General features: G+C 44.8%; 1 protein-coding gene across 4 annotated transcripts in view; it reads right to left on the bottom strand.

The window, feature by feature from the left end:
* The window catches only part of DNAJC24 (DnaJ heat shock protein family (Hsp40) member C24), an 85491-nt gene that overhangs the window by 34585 nt on the left and 38899 nt on the right, over positions 1–12007 (bottom strand). For 3 of the 4 annotated variants that reach the window (XM_077460867.1, XM_077460870.1, XM_077460869.1), the window contains exon 3: positions 3981–4122. In XM_077460867.1, coding sequence (XP_077316993.1) covers positions 3981–4122 — 142 coding nt within the window. The remainder of the gene's footprint in view (positions 1–3980; positions 4123–12007) is intronic. The other variant, XM_077460871.1, reaches the window with a different exon arrangement.

The raw sequence follows: 12007 nt of genomic DNA, 5'->3' as shown, positions 1-12007 counted from the left end.
AAACGCTCAGCTTTAGATAGCAACATAGCATTAAAACTGCATGGTCTGTGCTGCTGTGGGGCGTAGCTTGTGATCCAGAGTCGTCAGCAGAGGTTGCAATGATGCAGTTAGCACAGATGAATCATTCAATACTAACTTGCCAAACAATTTCTATTCCCCATAGACCTCCAGAAAACCCACCCGCATGTATATATATATATATATATATATATATATATATATATATATATATATATATATAATGTGTGGTTTAAAATGTGTCATATTAAAATGGCTTTATTTTTTTATCCTCTAGAAGTAAAACGCGAGAAAAAGAAGGAGGCGGGGGGGGGTAAGCAAAACTATACTTTAAAGGCCACTAAATATAAATTGCATGTTATGAAAGGACTCTAGTCAACACAAAATGTTTCCATAGTTCCTCGTACTATTTAAATCTCTAACATCCATCAACAATTTTGTCCTAGTTTCTGAAAAGAATTGTGATTAGTACTTGCTATGGAAGCACAGATATACCGGCCGCTGAAAAACATTGGTCGAAAATAGGGTTAACATTTTGCTGCTATATATATAAAAAAAAAAAAAAGGGAGGTTCTGATAATAGCATGCTGCGTCCCATTGACTTTAATGCTAAAATCGCGTCCCACTGACTTCAATGCAAAATCACATCCCCACGACTTCGGCCGCGTACACACGTGGCGGACTGTCTGGCCAACTAAGTCCGTCAGACAATCCGACAGACAGTCCGGCATACTTTCGAATGAACGGACTTGCCCACACACGGCACTTTTTGAGCGGACTAATACGGCGGACTAAGTCCGCCATACAATCCGCCCTACTTTTGAAATGAACGGACTCGCCCACACACGCGGAGGAAAGGACGCTCATTTCGAGCGCGTCTCCAGGTAGGCGGGGCCCGCGAAGCAGACGTCGCTGACCCCGCCGCCTGGAATGGACTTAAAGGGGAATCCAACGCCGAAAAAAATCGGCGTGGGGGTCCACAACAGACCCTTGTCTGAGCACGCTACCCGGCCGGCCAGGAAAGGGGGGCGAGCGAGCGCCCCCCCCCCCCTCCTGAGCTGTACCAGGCCGCGTGCCCTCAACATGGGGGGTGCCTTGGGGAAGGGGGGGCCGCGCGGCCCCCCCACCCCAAAGCACCTTGTCCCCATGTTGATGAGGACAAGGGCCTCTTCCCGACAACCCTGGCCGTTGGTTGTCAGGGTCTGCGGGCGGGGGCTTATCGGAATCCGGTAGCCCCCTTTAATAAGGGGGCCCCCGGATACCGGCCCCCCCCACCCTATGTGAATGAGTATGGGGTACAATGTACCCCTACCCATTCACCTGTAAAATAAAATTACCAAAAAAAAACACAACACACGAGATAAAATATTTTATTGCACAGCTCCGGGGGTCTTCCGTCTTCGGGGGTCTTCTCGCCGGACTCCTCCGCTATCTTCTTGTAGCTCTTTTGCTAGCGGAGGAGTCCGGCTTTCTTCCTCGCCGCCGGCCTCTTCTCGCGACTTCGGGGGTCTTGTCCCCCTCTTCGGTTCTTCTGCCGGGCCACCGCGCCTTCTTATAGCTCTTTTACAGGCGGTGGCCCGGTCTTCTGCCACCGCCGTCGCCTTCCGTTCTTCTTCTTCTTCTCCAGGAGATGTTGCCTCGACGATCTCTCCGGCCGGAATGCCAGAGCCGCGCTGCGCGGCCACTTATATAGTGACAATGGGGCGGTGTCACATGGTATATGTCACATGGGCTCGTCACATGGGTTGATGTCACATGGGGACTATGACATCGTAAGGGGGCGGGGGTCACCATGTGACACCAACCCATGTGACATAAAGCCATGTGACACTGCCCCATTGTCACTATATAAGTGGCCGCGCAGCACGGCTCTGGCATTCCGGCCGGAGAGATCGTCGAGGCAACATCTCCTGGAGAAGAAGAAGAAGAAGAAGAAGACGAAGAAGAAGAAGAAGACGAAGAAGAAGAAGAAGACGAAGAAGAAGACGAAGAAGAAGACGAAGAAGAAGACGAAGAAGACGAAGAAGAAGAAGAAGAAGAAGAAGAAGATCTCGTGTGTTGTGTTTTTTTTTGGTACTTTTATTTTACAGGTGAATGGGTAGGGGTACATTGTACCCCATACTCATTCACATAGGGTGGGGGGGCGGTATCCCGGATTCCGATAAGCCCCCCGCCCGCAGACCCCGACAACCAACGGCCAGGGTTGTCGGGAAGAGGCCCTTGTCCTCATCAACATGGGGACAAGGTGCTTTGGGGTGGGGGGGCCGCGCGGCCCCCCCTTCCCCAAGGCACCTCCCATGTTGAGGGCACGCAGCCTGGTACGGCTCAGGAGGGGGGGGCGCTCGCTCGCCCCCCTTTCCTGGCCGGCCGGGTAGCGTGCTCGGACAAGGGTCTGTTGTGGACTTGGGGGGACCCCCACGCCGATTTTTTTCGGCGTTGGGGTTCCCCTTTAAGTCCATACCAGGCGGCGGGGCCAGCGACGTCTCCGTCGCGGGCCCCGCCTACCTGGATACCCGCTCGAAATGAGCGGACTTTTCTCCGGGCGGGAAAAGTCCGCTCCTTTCAAAAGTACGGCGGACTGGCACACACACGGGCGGACTGTCCGCTGAAATGCGAGTCCGACGGACAGTCTTTCCAACATTCCGAAAGACTTAGTCCGCCAGACTGTCCGCTGAAAAAGTCCGCTGAAGCCCACACACGAGCGGACTGTCCGCTGAAATGTGTTTCGGCGGACTAAGTTGGGCAGACAGTCCGCCCGTGTGTACGCGGCCTTCAACGCAAATTTGCATCCCATTGACTTCAATACAAATACGCCCCCTAGTGACTTCAATGCAAAATCACGTCCCATTAACTTCAATGCAAAAGCATCAGTCACATTAATTTAATTCATTTTTTTTTTTTTTTATTGTCTTTGGTTTTCGGCCAAGTGCTGAATTTTCGGTTTTAGTTTCAGCACCGGAATTTTCATTTCAATGCACCACTAGTACACTACTCACCTGTCAACCTGAATGAACCTAATTTGTAGGCCAAGTTTTGCTTTCCCATCCCACCAGACAAAAGGAGGAGCAGTGACAACGCAGAGCCCAAAGGTTTTGAATCCCTTAAACTGCTTGACCACTAAAGACATGGAACTCTATAAAAGGGTTTTTGCTTTTCAAAGCAAACAAATTGGCTTCATGAAGCTACACTGTGTTAGATCCAGAATAGCACTTAGCAGAGTTCCCTTTTAATGGTAAACAGATCTTTAAAGCATTTACATATATCAATGGAATATCTCTGGGAATTTGCAAGAAAACATACAAATTTAACCTTTTCATCATTCCTTTTAAGGACTACAATGCAGGGGTAGGCAACCTTCAGGATCCAGCCAACTACAAGTCCCATGAGGCATTGTAAGGCCCCTTTCAGACAGGGCAGACTCCGGCAAGCCTGCTCAGTGGGGGATGTCTTCGCTGATCCCCGCTGTGCAGGTGGATGACAGGTCCATGTCCACTCCACTATGCAGAGTGGACACAGACACAGCCTGCTGTTCTCTATGGAGCAGTCCGATGGGATATTCATTTCCATCCGATTGTCATCTGATCCACCGTATGGGTGGCAAACATATCCTCATCTGTCTGTTTTAAGCAGTGCCCCTGCCAGTGCCACCTGCCAGTGCTAATCAGTGGCAACCAGTGCCACCTGACAAAAAAAGAAAAATCGGCTTAAAATATCAGCCTCAAAAATGGGCATCATATATCGGCCATCGGCCGACCCAATTTCTAAATATCGGCATCAGCCAGAGAAAAACCCATATCAGTCGACCTCTACTTACAAGTGTGAAAGGGGCATAAATCCCCACCCTACATGTCATCTAGATCTACATTATTATTTATTTATCCTTCCCATATAGTACATCATACTAGTTGCTATGGACAACAAAGGCAGTTCTGTAGGCACAAGGCTTGCCAGAGAAGACCTACCACGGCGTTGCAGGTCGTACTCCCGCTTTGTCTCTTCATTCCCCAGAATTTTCCAAGCTTGACTGATTTCAATAAACTTGTGTGATCCCTCTGTAGTCAGCTCAATGTCCTCTTCCTTGTGCTGCTTGTCTGGGTGGTACTGCTCTCATGGAAAATAAAACAGAAAGAATCAATAAAGAACTCCAACCAGCCAGCTTCGTACACACGCATTAACACTCACTCCGACAGAAAATGTATGAAATGTGGAGCAATGTAAACAAAGGCCATGATGAAGTTTTTTTAAACTGATGCTACAGTTATATGTGGAGTCATGAGAGTAAACATGGTATTCCAATGGTATACAGTCACTGCCTCTCATACCTGAGCATACCTTCAGAGGTCTAGTGGAGTCCATTTTTCGACATGTCAGGGCTGTTTTGGCAGCAAAAGGGGTACCTATGTGTGTATGTGTATGTGTCATAACATTATGACCATCCGTGTAATGTGGAGTAACTCCCCCTTTTGTCACCAGAACCACCCTGACCCATCAAGGCATGGACTCCACTAGACAAAGCATCACACTGCCTCTGCCAGCTTCCCTTCTTCCCATAGTGCATCCTGGTGCCATCTCTTCAACAAGTAAGCGACGCATGTGCACCCAGGCCAACCACATAATGTAAAAGAAAACATGACTCTTCAGGCCAGGCCACCTTCTTCCATTGCCCACTGTAAGCACTTTTTGTCTGTGGACACGGGTCAGCATGGGCACCCTGACCAGTCTGTGGCTACGCAGCCCCATACACAACTGAGATGAGCTGTGTGTTCGGACACCTTTCTATTGGAACCAGCATTTACTTTCGCAGCAATCTGTGCCATAGTAGCTTTTTTATTTGATCAAACTACATGGGCCAGCCTTCCTCATGTGCACCAATAAGCCAATGACCCCATTGCTGGTTTTCCTTTCTTAAATCACTTTTGGTAGGTCCCAACCACTGTAGACCAGAAAAACAGAAACATCCTACAAGAGCTGCAGTTTTGGATTTGCTCTGACCCAGTCATCTAGCCATTACAAGTTTTCCCTTGTCAAAGTTGCTCAAATCCCTATGCTTTAAAATAAATAAATAATTACAGTGAGGGGAAAAAAAGTATATGATCCCCTGCTGATTTTGTACATTTGCCCACTGACAAAAAAAATGATCAGTCTATAACTTTAATGATAGGTTTATTTTAACAGTGAGAAGCCAAGAAAAAAAAGTTATAAATTGATTTGCAATTTAATGAGTGAAATACGTATTTGACCCCTTTGCAAAACATGACTTAGTACTTGGTCAGACGTTTCTTGCAGTTGGCCACCAGGTTTGCTCACATTTCAGGAGGGATTTTGTCCCACTCTTCTTTGCAGATCCTCTCCAAGTCATTAAGGTTTTGAGACGTTTGGCAACTCAAACCTTTAGCTCCCTCCACATAATTTTCCATGGGATTTAGGTCTGGAGATTGGCTAGGCCACTCCAGGACCTCAATGTGGTTCTTCTTGAGCCACCTCTTTTGTTGCCTTGGCCGTGTGTTTTGGGTCATTGTCATGCTGGAATACCCATCCACTACCCATTTTCAGTGCCCTGGCTGAGGGAAGGAGGTTCTCACCCAAAATTTGACGGTACATGGCCCTGTCCATCTTCTGTTTGATGCAGTGAAGTTGTCCTGTCTGGTCCCCTTAGCAGAAAAACACCCACAAAGCATAATGGGGTTAATTTACTAAAGGCAAATCCACTTTGCACTACTTGGAAGTGCAGTCGCTGTAGATCTGAGAGGGACATGCAAGGAAAATAAAAAACAGCACTTTTGCTTGTACATGATAAAATCAGCAGAGCTTCCCCTCATTTCAGATCTTCCCTCAGATCTAAAGCGACTGCACATGCAAGTGCACTTGTAGTGCAAAGTGGATTTTCCTTTAGTAAATCAACCCCAATGTTTCCACCCCCATGTTTGATGGTGGAGGTGGTATTCTTGGGGTCATAGGCAGCATTCCTCCTCCTCCAAACACAGCGGGTTGAGTTGATGCCAAAGAGCTCGATTTTGGTCTCACCTGACCAAAACACTTTTACCCAGTTCTCCTTTGAATCATTCAGATGTTCATTAGCAAACTTCAGACGGGCCTGTACATGTGCTTTCTTGAGCAGGGGACATTGCGGGCGCTGCAGGATTTCAGTCTCACGGCGTAGTGTGTTACCAATTGTATTCTTGGTGACTATGGTCCCCGCTGTCTTGAGATCATTGACAAGATTTTTCTGGGCCGATTCCTCACTGAAATTCCACGAGGGGAGACCTTGCATGGAGCCCCAGACCGAGGGAGACTGACAGTTATTTTGGGTTTCTTCCATATGCAAATAATCACACCAACTGTTGTCACCCTCTCACCAAGCTGGTAGCGATGGTCTTGTAGCCCATTCCAGCCTTGTGTAGGTCTACAATCTTGTCCCTGATATCCTTGAACAGCTCTTTGGTCTTGGCCATGGTGGAGAGAGATTGGAATCCGATTGATTGATTGCTTATGGGGACAGGTGTCTTTTATACAGGTAACAAGCTGAAATTAGGAGCACTCCCAGAGAGTGCTTCTAATAGCTCGTTGCCTGTATAGAAGACTCTTGGGAGCCAAAAGTCTTGCCAATTGATAGGGGATCAAATACTTATTGCACTCATTAAAATGTAAATCCATTTATAACGTTTTTGAAATGCATTTTTTCTGGATATTATTATTATTCTGTCTCTCACTTAAATTAAACCTACCATTAAAATTATTGACTGATTATTTCAATTCTATTATTATTTTTTATTTACATTTTTGCTTATTTTATTTTTTGGACCACATTTTTTTTTTTTTAACAAAAGTTTTCCCATTTATTGTTGTATTCTATTATGTAAATTAGCCTAGTAGCATCTAGCTATGCTGGATGTTTCCACCTCCTGGAGACATGACCTATTCTCTTAAAGGGGTCCTATGCATTAAGGTGAAAAAACACCTGCCAGTGACCGGACCCCCAACCCCCCCCCCCCCCCATTTATTTACCCGAGCCTCTTATTTTCGTTGGCGGAGATGCACTCCCCCTCCCTCCACAGGGTCCTGGCTCTTCATTGGATAGATTGATAGCAGCGCAGCCATTGGCTCCCTCTGCTGTCAATCAAATCCAATGATGTGGGCACCAGGGGGCGGGGCCGAATCAAGCATTCATGTCTATGGACGCAAATACTGGACTCGGGAGCGCACCTGCAAGATACCCCCCCCCCCCCACCTGGAGAGCGCTTCTCCTAGGGGGTTATCTGATGCAGGGAGGAGTAGTGAGAGCCGCCAGGGGACCCCAGAAGATGAGGTTTAAGGCCACTCTGTGCAAAACGAGCTGCACAGCGGAGGCAAGTATGATATGTTTGTCATTTAAAAAAAATTAAAAAAATGAGCCTTTACAATCACTTTTAGGTTTGCAAATAAAAACATTCGAAGTTGATCACAACAGGTTACAGGGGCTCACAACTTGTTGATCTGCAGGAACCTCCTGTCCTCCTACATGACAATATGCCCCAGTTTTCTGCTTGAGCCGTTTACATCCTACTGTTATGTAAAGAGGTCTTACAGGAGTAGATAGCCTGAAGCCATGGAGCCTTCCTTTGTGGCTGACATGGTTCATCGGCTGCTAATTAGATAGCATGTACTGTCAACGCTCTCCAGCTCTTCTCCTCTATTAATTGATCTTCAAGCCGAGGAAATGTTACTTGCCCTGCATTCTTCAGAGCTTTGAGCTGCATGTGTAGTCCTATAGATCACTCAGCGTTTGTTTTAAAGGGAACTATAGTGTATCAGTTGGTGTACATAGAGTGATTATTGTAGCATTTGTCTGGCTGAAATTTTTAAATTAGAAATAAATGGCCCCTGCCCCCACCTATAACAGGCCTTCACAGCAAGGAGCACATGGAAGGGCAAACGTATAAAAGACAAAAACTGAACATTCCATAGCTTAACTCACCAACCAGTCTGCTGACCAACCAAATTAACCTGTCCAGCAGTCTGCGTTAAAAACAGGGGTTTAGTTAGCACACATTTGCAAACGCATGCGTAAGCTGCAAGGCCTCTTCTCTGCACCCTGTGTATGCTTGCAGTCCTAAACACTAACATTTTTCAATTGTCTTTTAGATTCCTTACAATTAGAATTTGACGATTTCATTTTATACACAGACTTGGAGACTTTCCCTCTTGTGCCCATCTTTACAGTAAAGAATGTGAGCAGCATATTGAAAGACATCTGATGCCGCGTACACACGGTCGGAATTCCGGCCAGAAAAAGACAGATGAGAGCTTTTCACTGGAAAATGAGACCGTGTGTATGCTCCATCGGTATTTAGCTGTCCAAATTTCTGCCAGCCAAAAATTGATAGCATGTTCTCAATTTTCCCGATGGAAAAACTTTCTATCGGTAATTCCGATCGTGTGTATGCAATTCCGACACGCCAAAAATCACGCATGCTCATTCAACTACGAGACAGAAGCTATTGGCTACTGACTATTGAACTTTCTTTTTCTAGTCACGTCGTACATGTTGTATGTCACCGAGTTATAAATTATCAGAATTTGATGTGACCGTGTGTAGGCAAGACAGTTTGAGCTGAATTCCATCGGAATTCCGTCGGGAAAAGCATCAGAGCTTTTTCTGACGAGAATTCCGATCGTGTGTACGTGGCATTATATCAGTTAGCCACATACAGAGTTTTAAAATTAGTCTGACCGGACTGATAGATTTAAAGTGACACTAAACGCTAGTTTAAAAAAAAATAATTCTATTAAAGTATGTATCCTTAAAGGGAAAGTTCACCTTTACAGAAAAATCTGTAAGGTGGACTAACACAGGACACCCTCCTCACCACACCCCAGTCCCGCTGACCTGGAGCACAGCGATCTCCAGTTCTGAGCCCCCGTATAGCTGACTTATACACTTACTAATGCCGGCTACTTTCCTGAATGTGTGCCGAGATCGTTCTGTCTGCAACAGAGAGGAGGGAGAGGGGAGTGGGGAGGAGGGGAACAGCTCTGTGTGTTGTATGAAGTCTCGGGAAGGAGCAGAGAGCTGACATCAATCAAGCAAGATAACAGGAAGGTGGGTGGATCCAGACTCCAGAGCCAGACCATTGTCGGTATGACTGCATGAAAGTCTATAGACCCTCCCACAGGTAATTAACTCTATTTTCACAGAAACGGGGCACTTCTCAGAGGGCGGGAAAGATTTGTAGATACTAGCAGCTCATAAAGATTTGGATTAAGCAAAAATAAAAAATCCCATACTTCTCTTTTAAATAATGGATGCCTTCTATAGCTGCAAGTATCCGTCCTGTGTAGAATTTGACAATTGTCCCTTGACTAGTACTGTAGATCAGTAGCTATAGGTAAAAATTGCTTCTGAAGTTCTACATCCTCAGAAGCCTTACACTCAGGGTGGGCTCTATTGGAGTCTGATTGCTCACTCCACTAAGCAGACCGATTACAAGTGTAAATCGACTCCGCTTATGCAGAATGGGCACAAAAACTTTTTTCACTCATGGTTAGTGTTTGGCTGAGGCCATATATTATCAATCTACTGTGTTTACTCTTTTTAAATCATAATGGCAACAGAAACAAACCAAATGACCCTGATGATTTTGGCCTGATAACATGCACACAAGTTGACACAAAGGGGTTTGAATGGCTATTAAAGGTAACCATCCTCTCCTATGATGTTTACTTGCATATATAGTGTGTGTGTGTAAAAGGTCAATGAGTTTCTGGACTCCTGACAGACCCTTGGATCTTTCATCCAGTGTTGCACTGATGTTTCTGGATTCTGAGTCATGGGGAAAGCAAAAGAATTGTCAAAGGATCTGCGGGAAAAGGCAGTTGAACTGTATAAAACTGGAAAGGGATATAAAAAGATATCCAAGGAATTAAGAATGCCAAATCGGTAGTGTTCAAACTCTAATCAAGAAGTGGAAAACGAGGGGTTCTGTTGAAACCAAACCACGGTCAGGTAGACCAACTAAAATTTCAGCCACAACTGCCAGGAAAATAGTTCGGAATGCAAAGAAAAACCCACAAATAACTTCAGGTGAAATACAGGACTCTCTGAAAACATGTGGTGTGGCTGTTTCAAGATGCAAAATAAGGAGGCACTTGAAGAAAGATGGGCTGCGTGGTCGAGTCGCCAGAAGAAAACTATTACTACTCAAATGCCACAAAGTACCCCGCTTACAATAAGCCAAACAGCACAGAGACAAGCCTCAAACCTTCTGGCACAAAGTCCTTTGGAGTGATGAGACCAAAATTGAGCTTTTTGGCCACAACCATAAATGCTTCATTTGGAGAGGAGTCAACAAGGCCTATGATGAAAAGGTACATCATTCCTACTGTGAAACACGGAGGTGGTTTGCTGATGTTTTGGGATATGTGATTTACAAAGGCACAGGAAATGTGGTCAAAATTGATGGCAAGATGAATGCAGCATGTTATCAAAAAATACTGGAGGAACATTTGCATTCATCAGCCAGGAATCTGCGCATGGGACGTACTTGGACATTCCAACATGACAATGATCCAAAACACAAGGCCAAGTCGACCTGTCATTGGCTACAGCAGAATAAAGTAAAGGTTCTGGAGAGGCCACCTCAGTCTCCTGACCTCAATATCATTGAGCCACTCTGAGGAGATCTCTAACGTGCAGTTCATGCAAGACAGCCCAAGAATTTACAGGAACTGGAGGCTTTTTGCCAAGAGGAATGGGCAACTTTACCATCTGAGAAGATAAAGAGCCTCATCCACAAAAGACTTCAAGCTGTCATTGATGTTAAAGGGGGCAATACACGGTTTCAAGAACTGGGGTATGTAAACTTTTGATCAGGGTCATTTGTGTAGTTTCTGTTGCCATTATGATTTAAAAAGAGTGAACACAGTTGATTGATAATAAATGGCCTCAGCCAAACACTAACCATGAGTGAAAGAAAAGTTTTTGTGTTGTCTGAAAAATGGCCAATAAATCATAAATTCTGCCAGGGTATTTAAACGTATGAGCACAACTGTGTGTATATATATTATTTTTATATTACACACACACACACACACACACACACATACACACACATACACACACATACACACACATACACACACACACGCACGCAAATTAATTGAATTCAAAATGTAAAGGGGTCTTCTAAATATATTAATAATGATAATGTTAGTAGATACTTTTAAAGCTTAAAATGAAAAGTATATGATCAGTCTTTCTGATTCTCAACACCTAAAAAAAAAAAAATCAACCCAATATAAACCAACTTTAAATGTATGAATATTATTATGCACTTGACTAATTGTAGTATATGTATGTTTCAGAGTAACCTCACAGGCTCCTATGTAAAGTGTTGTTGCTATATAATTAAAATTAATAAAAGAATAGGCCAATAGATTTCATACAGGTGGGCATTATCACATTGATGGATATGTATGTAATTTACTCATGCAACCTATTCACCGGATGAATAATAATTAGTTTACAAAAGACCACTCGTCGGATTCCCCTTCATCAAAATGCACAGAGCCATTGTTCTTTCAATAATATGAATAACAAAACAATTAATTTTGCATTTCCAAGTACGCACATTAAAGCCTCATGGAGTTATTTGGAGTGACTGGTACAGAGGCTGGAAACCACAGGGCCGAGAAATGATGGGTGGGGTGTAACAAACACAAAGAAAAAACACTGACAGCAACCCAAGGCATGCCAATAGATCCTAAAACTTTCCACTTTAGACGCACAAAGGTTTAACTACCTGTCAGTGACAACAGCATCCAAGAGGATATCCTTTCTTGTTCCAGTTAATGTAGCTCTAAACCCAGTCACTAAAATATTAAAGATAATCTTTAACACGTTCTTGCTGCAGCTGACATTACAATATTATCTGGAAATCCTACCACTAAAGCCCTTATCCAGGTACTTCATGTTAGGGGGTGACAACTGTTGTGCCCCTGCATTGTCACCCAA

Source organism: Lithobates pipiens, unplaced genomic scaffold (genome assembly GCF_037356315.1).
Source record: "Lithobates pipiens isolate NorthernLeopardFrog02 unplaced genomic scaffold, aLitPip1_a1.2 Scaffold_10, whole genome shotgun sequence".
Lineage (NCBI taxonomy): Eukaryota > Metazoa > Chordata > Amphibia > Anura > Ranidae > Lithobates > Lithobates pipiens.
Note: the sequence above shows the minus strand (reverse complement) of the source record. Positions and strands in the feature narration are given on the sequence as shown.